Source organism: Lepisosteus platostomus, chromosome 2 (genome assembly GCF_059453375.1).
Source record: "Lepisosteus platostomus isolate fLepPlt1 chromosome 2, fLepPlt1.hap1, whole genome shotgun sequence".
Classification (NCBI taxonomy): Eukaryota; Metazoa; Chordata; class Actinopteri; order Semionotiformes; family Lepisosteidae; genus Lepisosteus; species Lepisosteus platostomus.
Window position 1 is genome coordinate 6,306,289 of NC_142612.1, and position 21,021 is coordinate 6,327,309.

The 21,021-nt window shown below is 41.9% G+C and overlaps 1 protein-coding gene across 1 annotated transcript in view; it reads left to right on the forward strand.

Moving 5' to 3' along the window:
• The window catches only part of me3 (malic enzyme 3, NADP(+)-dependent, mitochondrial), a 63,657-nt gene that overhangs the window by 14,935 nt on the left and 27,701 nt on the right, over positions 1 to 21,021 (forward strand). Inside the window, exons 3-7 of the mRNA XM_088648008.1 lie at positions 4,179 to 4,312; positions 4,813 to 4,962; positions 11,851 to 11,926; positions 12,882 to 13,043; positions 18,812 to 18,915. Coding sequence (XP_088504134.1) covers positions 4,179 to 4,312; positions 4,813 to 4,962; positions 11,851 to 11,926; positions 12,882 to 13,043; positions 18,812 to 18,915 — 626 coding nt within the window. The remainder of the gene's footprint in view (positions 1 to 4,178; positions 4,313 to 4,812; positions 4,963 to 11,850; positions 11,927 to 12,881; positions 13,044 to 18,811; positions 18,916 to 21,021) is intronic.

Here is a 21,021-nt window from a genome sequence, read left to right on the forward strand (position 1 = left end):
ATTCTCAAGCATATTCTCAATGGCAACATCAATCCCTCCCAGCAGCTGATAAGAATGAATAAAGAAGTGATGTCTCTGGCCCCAAAGCCACTTACTCCAAGTGCTGAACCAATACTCATTCTAGACCTTTTTATTTCAAAGTAATGAAGGGGCCTGACTGAAAATGCATGCATGTACGCATGACTTTGCTTGTGAAAATGACATTACATTAGGGGGCCACAATGGCTCGGTAGTTAGTACCAGTGCCTCACAGAAAACTTTTTTCTGTATCTTAGGGCTGAAATTCCAACATTTTTACATGCTCTCTAGGGTCTTCATAATTCATTTATTTTTCTTTTCTTTTGGCCCTGAAGCCATGACCTAAAGTGCCACATCTGGATGTGACGAAGAACCAACAAACATCTTCACCACACAGGCGTATTCCGTTCCGTATTAATTATTCGAGGTTCCCCGTCGTGTGCATTGGCAGTTAAGAAAAGAAGTCGAGTCTCTCGCCAAGTTTCTGTACAGCATACTGGGGATAGAGGCTTGGTACCGTTCTTATTGTGGCACTTATATATTGTTCAAATTCCCTCATCAACCGGTGGGGAGGGAATATGAACCCTGCGGATTTTGAAGTTGCAGGCTGGTTCCGAACATGGAATCAAATTTGCGAGGAAGGAATCCCAGTGAGGGGAGAGAGGTGAAACCCCTGCCCCTGGGATAAATGTTAACTGGAATCCTTAGTAGACCTCGAGCAGGGAACTGTTGTCAGATGACAAAGCAGATAAATCTGACACAAGGCAGCAAGCAAAGTCTCCCCGGAGAAAGGCGAACGGGTAGCCAGTCTCTGGCTTGTATCAGACCTGCTGTAGGTGCCCTGAGTTCCATGGTTTTCCCTGGTTAAACAGACAGATCTTTCACACTCTCAATTGCTGGGGGGCCTAAGTGTCTTCTGATTTTTGTTCCGACCTCAGCTGTCAGTTTAAACAATTATCTTAATTATTGTATAGAGGATTTGGGTCTTTTTTCAGCTGATGACTGAAAACATTCCGTTCATTAAAGAGACAGTCACCAATAAAACACCTATGAAACAAAAAACAAAACAAAACAGGGGATAATAGAATTGTCAGAAATTGAGTTTAAGACCCTCTGATTAAGACATTTACTTCTGACTGATGATCATGAGAGCAGTTCCATGGAATCTGGACCCAGACCTGTTCTACATAATTTACCTTTCTCCCTTGCCTGATTCCTCATTCTGATTAAAGACATGCACTCGCTGGCAGTCAGAAATGTGTATTTTTACGTGTTGAGACACAATAAAAAAAAGCTAGTATATGCTAGTGTGAAAATACTGGAAAGATAGACTGAACATCTTGTTAAACTATGGGCATTCAGCAGCACCTCGATGATGATTTGATAATGCGCTGATTTACCACTGTAAAACCCATTCCTTACCATTGACATACAAGCTAGATTTCAATGCCTCTCACCAAAAGAAGGACATCAGCTCTTACCTTCTTACTCTCCCGAGTCATAAAAAGATTTTGCTGTCTGTTTTGTAACAGGTGATTTCTATTTTAGTATGCTTGAGGTTTTTGTATCAAAGTGTGACAACCAACATAAGTCCAGAACGTGCTTTGTGCCTTTGTAGTTTTGGAGCTCTCCTCATTTCCTTGTGGAAATGCAGGTGCTTTGTTCTGTGCTCAGGGAACGGATACCTCCGGCACATTTCAAATGTATTTCTTTTCATCTCATCTCTGTACTACGCCTGCTTTTTCTTAAGAGTTGACACTAAATCTCTGGCAGTTGGTTTCTTGAGGATAGAATTGTAAGTGTAAGGAAGACCAAGGTTAACTTTCACAACAAACGTCTTTGTTTCCTAATTATTTTTCTTGGAAGGAAAAATGGGAAAATGAGTTAATTTGCACATGAATTGCCTATAACTAAGAGCAACATAAAGTTTGCATTAGCCTAATTATGAATACATGTTTAAAAAATGCAATACAGAAGGCTACAGATAGGTGCTCGATTAAAACAGATTCTGTGTATCTGTTGTATGTAAAGGTTGTTGAATCATAGAGTGCAGTAATGACGATTGTTATGGATCAGTTTCAGAAAAGCTTGCACATAAAATAAACAGACCATGCATTTTTTGGTTAACAGCTTATTATGTTTTCAATTAAGTAACATAAGGGGCTGTACATAGATTAGCTCTGAATTCAGTCTGGTTTCAGGCTGGCTCTGCTATGGGTGTGGTGTTGTACTCAATTGTGTATTAAGCCTGATAGGAAACAAAGCCATTAAGTTCTCCCTGAAGAGCCAGAGGCTCTGTTTGGGGTAGGGATATTAGGGGATGGGTGATTTGTACAGGTCTTGCAAAATGCAGATCAGTACAGTACTATAAAGCTGAAAACTGAGATAGACTGGAGGTTGTTTTTTCAAAATATGTTAAGCATGACATTTTGCAATAAAGATACATACTGTATAAAGCACAAGTGGCATTTATATAATACTTCTTTTAGGCTTGTTCTAAGAGCAACTAAACATATTTTTCAGGGGCTGTTATTGAATGCACTTGTAATGTAATGCAGTGCATTGCTTTGCATTCATGGAAGGTTTAGCATCGATTTACGTTTCAGTAAGAAAGGATATTCATCCGTCCATTTTCTCCCCATGTTCATCTGGGTTTCTCCCCACAGTCTGGTGACATGCTGCTAGGCTAATTGGCTTCTGGGAAAAGTGGCCCTGGTGTGCGTGTTTGTTTGTGTTTGTGTCTGTTTCTGTTTCTGGTGTGGTGGACAGGTGTACCCTGCATTGGGACCATTGCTTGATGGAATAGGCTCTGGCTCGGCTCCCCCACAACACTGTGTTAGATCAAACTGATGGTTTAGGAAAGTATCCGCTGTGAATAAGGAGGACTATTTCCTCCTAGGTATAGTTACACGTCCTGTGTCTCCCGCCCACTCATTCTAACACTGGGTGGCCAGTGAAAATGCAGGGCTTGGATATTGATAATATTGGACAAGTGGTTTTCCAGATTTGTGTCACCACAAATGTTCCAAAACGTTTATGGGAAAAAAAGCAGCAGTAGGCACGGATCAAGAAAACGATGACCATAAAACCACAAAGAACACAAAAACAGACCAGAAAAGAAATGCCGTATCAACGCATAAAAATGCCTTTTGCCCTCGGTATCTACAGTAGTTTAAACGTGGGGAAAGATTTTCCTTTCCCAACCAGCTCGTTGTCTGCTACCAATAAAGACTCAGGGCGTGGGGAGATTCCTGGCTATGTGTTGTGTGGGCTTCATGAGTGGAGTAAAGCTCTCCAAGGTTCCCAGAGGTTCGTGAAGGTCAGTGGACATTTTTCCTGGCTGGGTGAGAGGTGTATGGAACTGCTGTGTCACTCAGAGAGATGCACTGCCAAAGTAAACACTAAGAACTTAATATATTAACCTGGGAATTGGTCTTTTATTTATACATGCCAGAAAAGTGATTCATAACTTCCCTCATATTATCTAGGACCATTCAATTCAAGTATTGAAGGGAATTGAAGTGCACAAAAATATCTACTCCCATGTTTTTTTGGATGGAAACATCAAAGCTTTTGCTGCCTATATTGAATGCCATCTAGGGCAATCAGTGGAATTTGCAATAATGGGTTTATTTCTGTAATGAGGGAAATTTGTTCTGGTTCAGATTGATATAAAAAAACAACTATTTATATTGTGTAAAATGAATTATTCAATTAACTGGAGATCAAAGCAAGCCTGGCCACACTTCAACCCAAGAGATGTTGTGTGATTTTTAACTTTAAGTAAAAAGAAGGTGTGGTATGTACAGTACTTACAGTATTTTAAGATAGCAGGGGGAGACGTACTTAAATTTCAGTGGCTAACAAACACTTTCCTTCTTAATAACTAACAAGAAGATGGGACATCCACACATTTAGCCTATGAAATAGGTGACCATTCCGGACTAACGCCATTTCATTGAGAAATGTTGTGATACATTGTGAGTATCTGCATTTCACAAGGGGGGGGGGGGGCGGCGTTGATTGAAAAATGTCCTTACGGGTGAAGAAGAGGTGGAAATTTAAAAGTTGCCCACATGTAACTGGTTAGGTCTGAAATACGGATTCCCTGCCACTGGACGTGATGGACATTGCTAACCCGGTGCTGTCCCCTCTCCCAGGGCATGGCCTTCACCCTGGAGGAGAGACTGCAGCTGGGCATCCACGGTCTGCTGCCCCCCTGCTTCCTCACCCAGGACGTGCAGGTCCTCCGCGTCATGAAGAGCTACGAGATGCGCAGCGACCCCCTTGACAAGTCAGTGGCCACTTTTCTTCCTCTTCTTTTTTCATTTTCAGATTCTCATCCCCAGCCCTTGCACGTGTTCACCTACGCGTTGTGACAATCCGGCCTTCTTAGAAGTTCAGTTCAGAGGCGTCCAGCTTTGGAAGTCGTGTAGGTGCTCGACAGGAGCAGTGAAGTGGCTCGAAAGCAGATATTTTTGTCCTGAAGTCTGGAGGGTAGTCATGTAGTAATTCTCTGAGAGCCTAACAGAAGTGTTTGGGTTTGGGAGCGGTGGACATAAGGGTGGGCTGGAATTCCCTTTGAATGGTTCGTTTTCAGAATACCCGTTATCCAGCATATTCCATTTATTGGCATGTTTCATGGCAGGAGATACTGATTCAGATGGTACACTTTGCTTGTCACTGACAGTCCCAGACCTAGTAATGCCCCAATGCAAACACAACCCCTTACGTGATCTTACTTCCGAGTCCTGTATCGGTATCTCCAGATCTGTGGTCTTCTTTTGTTCACAGGTACATCCTGCTGATGACACTCCAGGACAGGAACGAGAAGCTGTTCTACCGCCTCCTGACCTCTGACATCGAGGAGTTCATGCCCATCGTGTACACCCCCACCGTGGGGCTGGCCTGCCAGCAGTATGGCCTGGCCTTCCGAAGACCACGGTGAGAACGCAGAGACCCCCCCCAGGTGTCCGCATGGCCCCTGGGCTGGAGGTTCAGCTGCTGTCCGTGATGAAATGTCTGTTCTATGTGTTTCTCAGTCAAAAGTCACTGTGGGCTGTATTCCCAAGGTCAGTAAGAGACAGGACCAGTCATGGCCTCCTAATAATCCCCATCTATGAACTGGCTTCATCACTCTGTTCTCCTCCCCACTGAGAGCTGGTGTGTGGTGAGCATACTGGTGCACTATGGCTGCTGTCACATCATCCAGGTGGTGCTGCACACTGGTTGTGGTGGAGGGGATCCCCATTACCTGTAAAGTGCTTTGAGTGGAGTGTCCAGAAAAGCGCAAGTGTAAGGAGTTACACTGGGTCCCTGTTGAGGGCCGCCGGAGGCCCGGGTTCGAGTCCCTAGCATTGGAGGGCCGACCTGAGGTGGCAGCGGTGAGGGCCCCGACCCGCGTGAACCCTAGAGCGCTACATTGTTTTTAGAGTGGGGTGGGATAGTCCTTCGCCGAGGACGGCGAATTAAGTGGGGGAGAGTGTAACGCATACGGCCGACATTGCAGGTTATGCGAGCTGGCTTACCAGCGCGGTGACGTCACCGCCCTTCCCTGTGAATAACAGGGACTGCAGCCGTCTGGCTGTTGGGAGATCTCTCTTCAGCTCAACTGGCTGGGTCCCTGTTGAGTGACGCCGGAGGCCCGGGTTCGAGTCCCCAGCGGTGGGGGGCTGACCTGAGGCGGCAGCGGCGAGGGCGCAGACCCACGCGAACCCGAGAGCGCTACAGTACATTATTATTACTGGGATTATCAAGATCCAGACCTAAAATCTTAGACAATTGTAATTTCTTATGTAGCTCTTCCAAGTAATACAAATTATAGTACTAATAGCATCTGGAACTATTACATGTTCGATAATTTGAAAGCACAAAGTTTCAAAATCTTTTCTCTTTGCCTGTTGCATTTTCCATGCATCACCTACAGTAGCTATGCAAAAAGTGCTTTTCCATTTGTCTTTGGCTCCACTTCATCGCTTCCCCAGTATGAATATGACCACTTCGTGTACACATACGATGGGCTCTCCATCGCCAAAGGAGGATCTGCTGGGCCGGTTCAAGCTGATTCATGAATCTCTGAATTCTCTCACCCCCCCCCACCCCCCGTCTGCGTATGTTTCGCTGTCACAACGGGCCCGAATAAACACTCTGTCACTGAGGAAGCTCTTCTTTTCAGCTTGTCCTCTCAGGGCCTCACATCTGCCAGTGGGCGGCCAGATGAAAAGCTCTTTCTGATTCATTAAAAGCAAGGCAGTCACACTGTCTGGGGTTCGTGCTTTTAACAGACCCTTTGAGGGGGTGTCGGGTCTGTTGGGCTCTAGATGGCAAACAGAGTGGTTTTGTTAGAAGACGGGGTGTTACTGAGTGGGATAACCGAGTCACAGAAGTCACGGCTGAGCTGCAATGGGTTTGCTGTCCCCGGCGGTCTCTGTCTCTTGAGGACAGCTGGCCCGGTTTCAAAGCAGCATGAAGTACCTTCTGCTGGTTGCGGGTTGAAAAGGCCTCCTGTTCTCCCCTTGTTTTGTGTCCCCAGTTGGAGCCGGTAATTGACAGAGACACAGTGACATTGTTTCTCTCTCTCTCTCTCTCTCTCTCTCTCTCTCTCTCTCTCTCTCTCTCTCTCTCTCTCTCTCTCTCTCTCTCTCTCTCTCTCCGGCTCTGGATCTTTTCATGCCCGCTGAAACGATGGCTAGTCAGTCCGAGTTTTTTTTATTTCCTTTTGGAGTGAAAGTCTCACAGGTTGTGTGGAATCCAAGGCCGGCGGTTTTCATAGTGGCTTTAGTCTCGTAAGAAAGACTCTCTTTCCGTTCTCAAAACCATTAGCGTTTGGTTCGCCTTCTGCACGGGGGTGGGTTTGCTCTTCAAATAACCTCTCCTTCACTGCGGTGTCCCTGTACCTAACCAGCGTTAAAGTCACGTTTGGGAAACACGTGAAAGTCACATTTATTGACAAGAATCAGAGGTATGGTGTGTTTTGAAAAGGGACTGCAAAACAAAATACAGAAACCCAGATATATTAAGCATGGCCTGACACAGTCCGAACTGAACAGTTGAATTGTGTCCTAAGAGGGAGGCAGTACAGCTAGCAGTACCAAGAGCTCAGAGGAAGGATTTAACTAACTAATCCAATTTACATGCACAGTATGTGCTACAGCTGTCTTTTCTGTCTGGTTTGTCTAGTTGAAAAATCAGGATGACATGGAGCCCAGGGCAGTAAAACCGCAGAATTATGTTGCCTTGTTTTCAGAATGGCTTGCCAAACCCTTTTGGAGCAGAATATTGGGAACAGCAGTGTAAAGAATTTTGAACCCCGGCCATATTAAGAAAATGGACCTCAGAACACCATAAATTAATAACGAAGAATGTGAATAATGACTACGGCACAATTTATGAGGAATATAAGAAAAACATTGGCAAGTTAATTTTTATTAATAATTAGAATTAATTAAGGAATTATTTGCCATGACTAAAAATGCCAACAGATAAAGCCCACAATGATGATTGCTTTTATTTTGTGTTCATTACTGTACTGAATTAATGTACTTTCTCAGATGATCAGTTTCTTTTGTAAAGAAGCAGCTGGTGATGTCGTATTCAAGACTAATAACAGAATTCAGATTGCTCGTTCAGTTGCTCTCACATTGGGTTTGGGGAGATCTTTCTCATGTTCATTATTTCTGTGTGGTTGCCAGTTGGTTGCTAATAAATGGTAATAGGTTTGTTTTTTTCTGATGTCAATATTTCCCTTCTGCAGATACACTGCCAATGAGGATATTGCTTTCTAAGGTTAATTTAGACAGTTTAAGATGAGCTTTCCAGAGTTTATAGACTGTGGTATTGTTGTATACTGAAAGTCACAACTGCCTGCAGCTTTAGTAGTCTTTATTTAAAATATCTGAGCCAGGGTACAATCTACACCCTGTTTTAGCGTCTGTTTCTTGATAGCCTCCAATTAAATATTCTTCAAGAGATTGACTGTCAAAGATGTTTTGGCACTAATACTGTAAATGCAAAGAAATAATAATTTGTAGTGTATTTTAGCCAGCTGGTAGTTTCACAAAACCTCAGAAAGCATCCAAGCTTCTTAAAGTCATTCCTGTTGCTGAAGGATCGTAAAGGAAACTGAATACTCAAAACTGTGTTATCTTGGAGAAGGTCAGAAAGATCTAAAGTGAAAGATTACTGACCTCAACAGTACTACGGCTATAGAGATCAGTCAGATATCCCAGTTGTGACTGTGGTGTCCATCGTCAAGAAGTTCAAGACTAACAGGATTACTGCTTGATGCCAGGAAAATTGATCTTTTTTTGATATAAAAGCCCAGATGGATATTCACAAAATTGGTCTGAGAGGCTAATTCATCAATCTCAAAGACTACTGTAAGACCACATAAATCCGGAGTCTGTGACAGAGTTCCATGATAGCATAAAAAGATAAGATCTAAATTTAACAAACAGTAACTAATGGTTCCCGAAATCAAATAGGATCACATAATGGATAGATAGTCTCATCAGCTGTATGATTTAACACAGAAGGGTGAAGTTAATCTTGAGAAGAATGGCAAGAAATAGACCTGTTCTGCTTTAGGATTGTTTTGTGTTCTCTCTCCTGCTGTTTTAGTAAGAGCCCAAAAATAGTGCCTTCTGGCAGGAAGCTCAAGCTTGGTCATTGACTACCATTATAATAGGATCACATTACGAAGCCTGTATCGAGCTCCATAACCAAATGACTGTAAACCATAAAAATGAGTGTTTACAAATGAGAGAAGGCTCTTGGGTTCATCTAGCAGGTTTCGTTGCTAGTATTTGATTGATCTGAGGACTTCATTCAGACACTTCTTGAAAGCAGCCTGGGCATTGGCTGCAACAACATGGCAGGTTAGCTTTTTCAAGGCTCCCACAACTTCTGTGAAGAAGTGCCTGATGGGACACTTGCCCCATAGTTTCTACTTGAGTCCTCTGTACCTGTTTCACTGTTGATTCTGAAGAAGAACATAAGATTGACTTTGTTAGTGCTTTTCAGAAGTTTGAATACTTCCACAACAAATGCAAATTTCTACTCAATAGCCTATCCAAACAAGACGAGTGAACTGAAGATTTTAAGGGCCACATTTTTGTCAGTTTTTCCCATAACGTGTTCACCCATGCAATCTATCATATTTCTCTTAATAAGTATAAATCTACATATAAGATTTAAAAATGAGTGCAGTGCATCTTGAAATTATAATAGAAACCTCTCCCAAGCACCTTGCTTCTTGGGAAATTAAAACCAACACATTTTCAAACTGGGCCTGATGATGTTTTAACACATCTCTTAGTGAAGCAGTGCTTTCACCTGGCCTGGAAATCTCGCCTGAGAGACAGTTTTCCCCAGCCTTTGAAACAGAGCTGCAAGCAGCTGAACCCTGTGGCTTTTTACAGCTTTGACAACTATTATTGGAAAAATAACAACAAAAATGAACCCATTATGAAAGTCTGAATATGCCCTTTCTTCCACTTTTCCCATTACGCTGCCCTGATTAAATTAAATGTGAAACATGACCCTTTTAATCTAGAGACTGGTCCTGGTTTAAACTTTGCCTTGAATTGTGAATGGTATACAGCTTTGTTTGTGATATTGTTCCCCAGCTGAATGAACTCAAGTAACAGTCAGACGTAATGGAGAATTGTTCATCACAAGTACTGTTGAATTCCCTCCACTGTTCTCTCTGACATTAATCACATGCAACACTGATGTCAGATGGAGTGCTGGGTTGAACTGTCAGTTTATTCTCTGATCTGTTTGATTTCTTTTTGGCTGACGTCACTGTCCTTTTCCCCAAGGTTTCCTCCTTTATGAGACGGAAATTCAAAGGGAATCAAGGGCCTTTGTAAATGAGTTGCATCTTCATGCAGTGATGTGCTTCTACTTTTCCCGAACCCGCAAAGTCCTATTAAAAATTAAAATGTAATTAACCGATATGATTTATATCATTTGCAAAAATGAAATGCCCATTATAAAAGTGAAAATGTCTGAACTGAACTGAAATAAGAATGGAGAAATAAGAGTTTAACATAAATTATTCTTTATTTCATGGATTTGAGGAAGCTCAGATGAAGAGCGAGGTGGTGTGGTTAATTAATGTGTTCATTTTACATGTGCTTTCTTACTTTATTGTCCCAGATGAGAAACTTGCAGGCAGGTAAAAGACATAACATACATTTTAACAACATGAAACGATTAACAAATAAAAGACATGCATGTATGGTGAGAAAGAAAATTCAATACAGTAAAATACTCAGTTTTCCAAATTGAGCAGGTTAATTGCTGCAGGAAGAAAAGATGACTTAGCTCTATTGTTTTGAATGTATGCAGTGTTTCAGATTCTATGGCCTGCTAAATGTACGTGCTTGCTTGTTTATTGGACGGTAACTGTTCTTCAGTGACGTCAGAGTTGAAAACAAGTTCTCTCTTCCCTCTTCCCATTTTGTTGTTCCCAGTAGGGTTTGGCAGCCTTTTCTTCCTCTACTAATCGCCAGCTCCAAAAGCTAGGAATGCACCTTTGATCGTCTTTCAATACCATGTTTGTTGGTGTGTTATGCTGAGGGGATCTCTAAAGACTTAGCACACAAAAACCAACACGGTACATGACACACAAGTAGTACAGTGCCTAAGCAATGTTTATGGCCAAAACACTAATACAAACACAGGAAGCCTTGCTGACAAACTGAGCTGTGAAGTCAAAGGGCTTGCGCACGTTGTCTTCCATGGCCCGACTTGGATTAGGAAAGAAGAGGCCATCTGGGACTGGCTATGTAGAGTAGGTGCAGGCCAAACCATTATGGCCAAATAACTGGGCAAAGTATCTGCTGCTGAAGTTTAAAGAGAATCCTTTTGGCTTGACTAGAAGCCAGAAATTCTTCCACAGCCCACATCTCTCACTGGATTGTAGCAACGGTGAAGCAACAGAAGAATGAACTGTTCAGCAACAGGATTCGACTGTGAAACCATTAAAAACACTGGCAATCCCATTTTCAGAGCAATACTGGCAACTTATTTTTCTTATTAACTCTAAACTCTTTAAGTCCTGTTAAGTTTCCCGTGACATTTTATGACTGCTCCGAAGACAGAGCTCATGTGTTTGTGGCATTTCAGCATCTGCCAGCCATGATGAGACACACGTCTCTAAACAATAATCACAGAATATGGTACTGAAGTTTGTAGAGGAAGCTGAAATACCAAAATGTGGTTGTCGTTTTGTTCATCCTTTGAGATGCTGGGATAGTCTCTTGTGACTACTTTCTGTTAAATTGCTTTATTTTTATGGCTTTTGGATGAAAACACCCTGCTTGCAGTGCAATCTTGACATTATTGGGTTGGGTTTTGCTTTATGTGCATGAACAATAAACTCGCAAAAAGCTGTTAGCTTCTGTGTTATTTTGACTGGATATTTTGTGGTTGTCTACATTTTCCACATTGACCTTATTGTTTCAGCCAGAATCTTTTAAGTATTTTTGTTTCTTCCAGTGCCTGTTGGAAGCTGACTATTGAGGTGAAGTACAATAAGACTGTAGTTTGTAGTTAGAAGGTGTTTAATTCTGTTAATACTAGAAGGGTGTGAGATCAGGGTTTTGTGAAGGAAAAGATCTGAGGCAATAGGCAAGAAACACAAGTCACAAGGTAGTATGTTTTTTGTGGAAGAATTGTGGTGTCTGTTTTGTGAGTAGCCCTGCAATATACATACATGTTTCGCATATATTATTGATTAATACTGAAAATACTGACACTTTTGCCATTTTTTTACTGAAAATACTGACACTTTTGCCATTTGTTATCTGGATCTGTGTCTTACAGAGGGCTTTTTATCACCATTCATGATAGAGGGCACATTGCAACCATGCTGAACTCCTGGCCCGAAGACAACATCAAGGTATTGTGGAATGAGCTGCTTCATGTCAAATTCAGTGAAACTTGTTGAAAATGTCATACTGTATTACATTTCTGGAAGATGCAGAACTGGGTTTATAGTGTAGCATGTTTGTTAAAGCTGTTAATACTCTGAATACATCTCAAATAAGTTCTGAATAATAATACAACAATGACTCTGTATTTCTAACGTCTGATTTCAGAACTTTTATTAATTTATCTTGTGAGGTCTGGGTTATGATGGCCAACAGTAAATAGTTTTTGCGAAGAAGGTACATCTTCCTACTATTGCTACCAAATTGTTTGAATGGTACTAATTGATAAGCATCTTGCTGATCATTTTTAACATTTTAGATTGGATTTATTTGTAAGATGAGTCCTTAGGGAAGTGACTCCTAATCAAACATTTCCTGCAAAACCGATGCAAATACAGTATGTCCTGTGAAACCTTTAATCTCAGGAAAAGAGAGATGGGTGACTTTGATCGAGTCATGTCCTGCCACGAACTAGACATGGAGATTATGTGTATCAATTAATTAACTTCCCCTAATTGGAGTCTGTATTTTCACGTCCAGTAAAAAGGTCTCCACACAAAGCAGCCCGAAAGGCTGGCTGTAAGAAAGTTCCATCACCGTGGCCATAGACAGTGACAGGACAGGTATAACTGGGTTATCTGCAGATGCCCCATGGGCTCAAGGTGATTAAATACAAAAGCATAGCAATTGCAAACTTACATGCAAAGACGTTAGATTATGGATCTCTGTTCCTGGAGGCAGATTAGGAATTGAAAGAAGAATGTTTGCTGGCTAATGTAGCTCATGTGATCCACCTGGCAAAGCGGCGCCATCTTGTGTAGGGTAGGGTGAGAGACGCCCAGGGTCTCTCTTTTGCACCTCCCTGCTCCTGTTTCTCACCCACTGCGTCTCCCGCGGTGTTGATGAGGCGTGTGTGTCCCGCAGGCCATCGTGGTGACGGACGGCGAGCGCATCCTGGGCCTGGGAGACTTGGGGAGCTACGGCATGGGCATCCCCGTGGGCAAGCTGGCCCTGTACACGGCCTGTGGGGGGGTGCCGCCGCAGCAGTGCCTGCCAGTGCTGCTGGACGTGGGCACTGACAACCAGGTACGGCGCGCCTGCGGTCGCCTAGGAAACGCCCAGGAATTCCAGTCTATCCCAGACGTCGTGATCGGGTTTTGGGCTGCAGCAGCTCGGCTCCCCGTCGCATGATTTTGTCTTGGTCTGTTGTTTTGCCGGACGAGTCGGTTATGAGCGCATTCTTCTAAAGAACGGCAATCTTTCTTTTAAGGCTTATGCCTTCGTAGCGCCACGAATAATTAATTTATAATGAAAGAAACACGACAGAACCTTTAGGTATGCGAAAGGCAAATTAACCCAGTGAACTGACGTTGGGTTTTGCAAAAAAAAAAACGGCAGTCTTGGAAGGTTCAGTCTAACATCTTAAACCGTAATATGGAACACAGAACTGCAAAAAAAAAACATGCAGGATGCGTTTTTTCAGTTACAAAAATTCTAAATTAACCTAGACCAATGAAGCACTTGTCTGGAAATCTCAGTAAATCAGAAAGTAGAGCTATACTGTATTGTAACATATGGGGAAAATTAGTGAAGGTAAGTAGCAGAGTAACTGGGGCAAATCAAATCAACTTAAATGTCCTCTACAAACAGAAGGCAGTTAAGAAGGCCAAGGGCATTATGGAGTGTGTGGCACACCCCCTCCACTGTGAATTCACACTGCTCCCATCTGTGTTGCCAGGGGTAAAGGTAACAGATTTGGGAAATATTTCATCCCCAGTGCAATCTCACTCTCAAACAATGCAAAGTTACTCTCTTATCTCCCACAGCACTACTCTCTTCTCTGTTGGTTCTGTTGGCCTATCCTTGATGTATTGTTGTAATTGGACTGAGCCGTAAAAACAAATTTCACCCAGGGGACAGTAAAGCTTGAATTGGATTGATAAAGTCATGCATCTTATGGCAGGATGGTATAACACTTCACGTTTCCCAGGAAGGGCTGTAAACAACATCAACATAATCCCAGATGGGAAGCATGGACATTTGATCTTGTGTTAACCTAGAGAAATGTGTCAAACAAGATGTGTTGCAGTAAAGGTAATAAGTCTAGGCTTGATTTTAGCTGGTAATTTATTTAGTATTTATAGTTTTGATGGTTAAACCTCAATATCCAGCTAAATACCTAAATGTCTATAAACTGTGACTTGTTTAATCTTAGTAACAATTTAGCGATCATTTCTGATGGAGAGGTTTAAGTTATTTTTTATTGAAAAAAATAAATGGCATCTTGTATAGTGAACTGGGACGTTATGCTTGCAGCGTATTGAACAGAAGAGTGACTTTGTCCAGGAGAGTAGCTGCTGCGGAGCTTTTAATTTAAAACTGCTGAGGAATCTCTTGCGGCTTCAGTTCATGCTGGTCTTTTGAAATGCTTCTCTCCTTGTCTCTTTTGTACATACACTTACTCTTTCAGAACTGCAATGGATATGTGCAGTAATAAAGATTTTTTTAAATTCATTATGAACAATCGCAATTGAACATAACATGCATTCATATAAAGCACTTACTCAAATCATGTTTTTGTTGAAAACGCACTGATTAGTCCTTGTGCTCATGCACATGTTCTTTTGGTAATAGCTGCTACATAAAAATCATAAAACGCAGACGGCGCTGATTGTCATTCCCATTGTCAAATCTGCTTTGTGAAGACAGGATACATGCAGTTGGATAAAAAATACCGTCAATACTTATTTTTTAGGTTTAGCATCATTTCTAACTATGAATAAACTATGCTAAGCCTCAAGGAAATACAGTTGCCATCACGGTGCTTGACTGTATCGCTGTTAGGAATGTTTGGTAAAGTTATTTTAAGTTTTCTTCCCTGCCTTATGTGAATTCATGGTTTTAGTAACCTTTGTAATGAGCTCTATATGCAAATACCAGGCAGTGACTGTGTATAAATGCAATGCAGTTGCACTTTCTCCCATAGTGAACCTCATGGGTTATGTCAGGCCTCAAGGGAATGTTTGTGATTTTGTGAGTGTTCTAAAATTCCACTAATTTGCTGTAGACATCCCTGCACATAGCTGACATGATTTGCCAGGTACTGTACAAACTGAATCTCAAATTATATCAGCACTTTGACCCAACCCTCCCTCCTCACATACACACACGCACGTACACCTACACAACACACACACAGACCCACCTCCCATCGCTAATGAGGAGTCTAGTGCTCAGTGACAAGCCCCTAAGGGACAGGAAAAAGACAGTCTGCTGTCAGGTGTTGAGTTTGGAAATCACAGTACTGTAGGTGCGAGGGTGTAATATTTGGATTAATCTGGGACAAAATTAAATACATCTGAGGAACCAACACCCGCTCTGTACAGGTGCAGTCCTGCAAATACCACATGGTATGGCTGTCAGGGTAGCATTTAGACACCATTCTGGTGTTATGGCATCCCTACAGGGAACATTTGAAGGGGCTATTGCTCTTCTACAGTATTTGAATTTTCCTCCCATTTGCTGTTTTAAAAAGCCTTTGTTTTTCCATCAATTTTCAATTGTTATTGCAAACAGACCAGCTTGTATCATTGGTGCTTTATTTCCTTGTAATGCAGCCAGCTCTGACTCGAGTCAAAGTGTATGACTCACATTATCAAGTGCGTTGCAAGTCAAGTGATCTTGTTTTAAAAAGTTTGAACGTAATAAATAGAGCTTTAAGAATTTGCATATGTAGGTTTCGAAAACATTTAGCACTTTGCTGACTTAGTAAAAGTGTCTGCTTTTTTTTTATTGTGTCAGGTGGTCGGTTTTTTCTTTTCTTTCCACTATTTCAAATGACAAGAAAGCCTCCCAAAATATCTCTCCCACTACTGAGAGGAAGGTGTGTTTTTTTGTGGCTTCTGCACTCCTTCACCCGCCCAGAGCTCTTCCAGGGTTCCAGTGTGACATCTGAAAGGACCATGCATTGTGCCACAAGAACTGTTCAGAGAGCAAGGCCTGATTTCAGACAGGGGATTTTTAAAAATAATGTGCAGCTCATGTCCACACAGTGAAATTGGCTGGGATCTGTGTTTTTGTCTGGAGTAATGGAAAAGCAAGCTTAGATGGAAAATGGACAAACATTACTTGTGAAGTGAATGCTGGCACATGCTTGTTCCTTTTGAAAGGTTACAGAGGGGGATTTTAATGCTGTCTTGTGAGGAGCTACATCAGTGTGCAAGTTGCAAGGGAACAAAGAGAGGTTAATGCTACATTGAAAGGTTATAAGAAAATACCCACGCCTGAAGAAAGCAGCATACCCTAAATGTTGTATGGCTTTTTTTACTTGTACATGTGGAATTATCTTCTGCAGTGTTGTACTGGAATAGATGGTCAGTTTCCACAACTTTCCATGGAAGGAAGTAGCTTTTCATTGAACTGTAACGACAGTTAGGATTGAAAGAATAAGAAATATAATGGCTATTCATTTACTGTGCTTCATCTCCTAGTGGAAGTTTCACAATTGAAATAGCTAAAAGAAAACTCAGAGCAATGAACCTTATACAAGTGGATTCATCCCTTTTGACCCAAAATGTCAACATAGAAACATAGAAAATCAATATCCTTAGACGAGAGTGCTGTTGTTTGGACAGTATTTTTTTTCTTCCCATTCTCGGTTGCTGTTCACTGCATGGGAGCCATTGTTGGGCAAGAAGAACAAACACGCTCTGTTCCAAAAGGGCAAGACTCAGCAGTGCTTCAGCTGAACCACTGCACAGAAGTGACTTGTTCCCTGCTGCTATGTTTATACACAGATGGCTAAAGTTTGGCATATGAGCCACATGGGTCTAGAGTTTCGATCAATTTGTAAGTGTTTTAGCCTTGCTTTGTACAGGGATGTTTGGCCTGCTTAAACTGGTGTGTGACATAGTGTCTCTCATACCGTATATTCACAAAATAGTCATTGGCATCCCTCTTGGGATACTGCACATCCTTCACAGTGGTAGCTGTTCCTCTGTGCAGGTGTGCATATACAGTTAAACCTCCCGTTGAGAAGCAGGTGGTAACAAACACAGCAGCTGCACTCTTTCAGTTTCTCAGTGTTTCAGCAATTCACCACTCAGCCTGCAGTCAGGAAAATCTAAGTGTAGTACACTTGTTCATCTTTGTTTAGGAAACAGTGTGCAATTCTCTTCAAAGCATAAGAAAAGGTGTATTTTGCACTCTAGAGTACCAACGGTGATAACCTTGTACCTCACATGTGAACTTAATCATTTGTTCTTTTGGAGCACAGGAAGATCTTTAAGAGCTCCGATTAAGATTATGAAATGAACTGACATAGTCAACCCTTCTTCTAGCTCAACAGAAACCAGAACTGGGGCGAAAGAGCCAAAGCCATTTGCTTACATATGGGCTACAGTTGTATGGAAGAACCTGCCAAGTCATCTTGTAGATGCTGAGTCGCTGGGGGAAAATCAAGAACAGCCTTGTGTGAGCTGTGTGAGCAATATGGGCCCAGTGGCCTCCTCCCATCTGTAACTTTTCAGAAGCTGTTAAATCCTAAAAGTGCAGATGTTTCTCACCAACCTGTTTATTGGCAAGCAAAGACAGTCACAGAAGTCTGCAGCTGATGTCATTGGCATGCAACAGATATTCAGGGCAAGAGAGGCAGCTGGACGTGACAACATCTTGACGTTATTTTTCGTGTGTGGTCCTGCACTGTCCTGTTGGCAGATCGTCTCTTCCAGGAGGCTTTGCAGGAATGGAAAGGACTTGAGCAGTGCGTCATTGAGCAGTAGGACTCCCTCTGCTGCCACCCAGGGCGTTCCTGTGTTAAAGGAGGACCCTTCACACTTCCACTGCCCCACTGGTGGGCATGAATAGTTCAACAGTCAGCATACCCGTAACTGCAATATCTCCTGTTACTTTGGCCAAGAGGTTCTGCAAGGACAGGACAGTATTGCTGTTCAATAAAACCCTCCATTCCTCCCTGTCGTCTCCTTAGGTGCTCATTAGCCAGCAGGCAGTCGGGAGTTTGTCGTCAACATTACCCTCTTACAGCCTCCATGCATGTAAGAGAGCAGGCCAAGCTTTATTCCGTACTGAAACAAAAAAAGACAACGTTTCGGCTCTGGAGCCTTCTTCAGGTGTGGTGGGCACCTTCAGCTGACATCTGAAGAAGGCTCCGTGGCCGAAACATTGCGTCTCTTTTCTTTTCAGCACGGAATAAACCTTTACTTGTTCTTTTCCAGGCTGACGCAGCTACCTACTTGAACTCCATGCATGTAGGTCGCTTCATGCAGACAGCAAGCTTCTGGTGATGTGTGTGGGTTATTTCTTTCGTTCCTAGAATTTCTGTTGGTGCCGCCACTGCAGTCTGAAAACAATGTAGGCAGATACTATAGATGAGAGAGATGTGCGGGTCCTGATGAACCCCTCTCTTTGGGGCTTGGCCTGTCCCTCACACAGTCAGCTCCCTGGTTTCTCTGGGCTAGTCTGCTGTTTGCTGAAGCAGAGCATTTCAGTCTCTGGGCCGCTTCTCTCATAGGCAGGAGTGTGTTACTTAAGCTCTGCATGGCTGGAGACGTCGTTGTTCACGCGTTTGTTGAAATCGCAATACCTTAATTCAGTATTTTATTGTCACGGGGAGCAAAAAATGTGATTCAATCAAAAAACCTGTCTTTTCTCTATTTTAAACAGAAGTAACAGTGTCCAATAATCTGTTGTAAAATGGCGCCTTTTCATTCTGCATCAGTATACTATATTAAGCAAGGACAGCGTGTTATCCACGCATATGCTTCCATGCCAAGACTGTTTGAAACTCGCCGTGTCCTGCAGTGTGGTGGTATTATATGTTCCGTGTTGTTTTGCAGGCTCTTTTAGACGACCCTCTGTATATTGGACTGAAGCACAAGAGAGTGAGAGGGAAGGAGTATGATGATCTAATTGACGAGTTCATGCAGGCAGTGACAGATAAGTGAGTCCTTTTCACCTTTTTGCGTCTTGTGTATTCACTCCCTGCCTGGAAGTGATGTCTCTGTGCCGTGTCTCGTATTTTCCCTGCACTGCGGGGTTCTTGTCTCTTACAGACCTACAGCTCACGCGGCCCTGTCTGACCTGATGTTCCTGCTTTTCTCTACATCAAGCTCAACTGGCCTTTGTCCAGCCCGGTGTAATTCAATGGGTTGGGTTGCTCAGTTCATTTTTTTCAGGGTTATCGTCTTGTGAATAAAGTGAAATCCGTCTGTCAGATTCCCTGATTTTGTAAAGAAGATTTCAAACTATGTTAAGTAGACCTCCATTGCAGCTGTCGAGACGTGGATATCAGAGCTCAGTAAAAGCACAAAGCTGACTGAAGTGCTAGCAGGATGTATGGTAATAAATAGCTTTACCTTTAGAATTTAAGCCTAAAATCTTTTTTGTTGTAAGCTATTTTAAACTACAGTATCTGTCATGTTTTTTTCCTTTGGCTAAAAATTCAAAGTGTCTTACATTTGTTACAAATAAAAACAGCCAGTGATGTGAAACAATTCACATACTGTAACTGTGAAATACTGTAACTGTCAAATACAGTTTTCAATGTCTGTGACATATTTAATGTATAAATGACTTTTAGGTCAACACATGTAGATGTTGCTAACCAAATTCTGTTTTGCTGCATAAATTTACTTCTGAGTTGCTGAATTGCAATAAAGAACAAAAAGAATTTATTTCCAGCCCAGGGCATTTGATTTACAGCACTGTAGACTATCGCTTGCCAGTAACAAAAAAAAAAAGTGTGAAGGAGGCAGTCTGAAATGATTTCCTGGAATTATTTACACGCTTTTGCACAATTCATCTGGAAAACAAATTTGAAAAGTGCAATTGTGTCAATGAAAAAAAGCATGCAACAATCAAATATTTTACAGTATGCTAACTGCTTTGCCTGCTGAAGCATGAACAGAGAATCTGCTGAGGTTGAACATTTATCCTGATATCGAATGAAGCTGAACGGAATAAAGAAATATTAAAAGGGAAAATTTTAAAGGAATCAAAAGAAGTCCGTAACACTGAGAAAGCTTTGTGCCATCTGAGTGGAGAATGGGTTATGCAGACTGTGGTTATTGCTGACTGCACACTTTTGTTTGCTTGAGTACAGTGTTGCCAGAGGTGACATAGGGGAGAATGTGCTCTTTAACAAACGAGGCCACATTTAAGATGCTAGGCCTCTGCTGTGGTCAAAACCATTGGAGTGTGAGTCACTGATGGTTCAACCGCTGTGTTGTACAGTAGAGCAGGGAAGTAACTGCAGTTTGTGACGTAGCACAGTATTCTGTTTTGGCAACAGTGTTTAGTCTGTAAAGAAATGTTAAGGAACAAAAACATGATGCTAAAAAACTGAGGTTCAAAAACTATAGGCGACCCCACAGAGGTTAGTCAATAGTTTTTATGCAAAAAGCACAATCCTGCCATGTTTGCAGGAAAATTTATGGCATACCATTTTTTTTTACCTTTTGTGTACTTTTAAGGAGCAAAAGGTTGGATCACATTTATAAACTCTTCTTAGGTGTCAAATCTTTTGACTGTAGAAGTCTGGTATAAAAGCTTGTATTCTTAATTGAGGGAGATTCAGTTCATTACCAAAACTCAGATGCCAATACTCCACCTCCCTAGCCTGGCTGACAACATATTGCATTGTAAAGGTTTAAATGAATTTATCTTTGAGCAAGAAATAGCCTTGGAATGGTTAACTGCAGACTGTCATCCTCAACTTTCTCTATTTGTTCTTGTACATTCTGGGAACCAGAGAGACATATTTGCCTAGAAAAACAAACATTTTTTGTTTGCACAAACAATAGACTGCTGGCAAAACTAGTGAAGGCATTCATGTGTTTTCTACTTTTTGTCTAGTGTTTCATGGAAAGTGATATAAAAATGATATAATAATATAAAGAGAAATAATGAGAATGAATTTAAATACAGTGCCTGAAAAAGTACTCACCGCTTCCTAATAATGTTCCCATTTGATGTGTTACAAATGATGTACACACATTTAAAAAAAAAAAAATTAATCAAATCATGAGTTCAAATGAACCACTTTGAT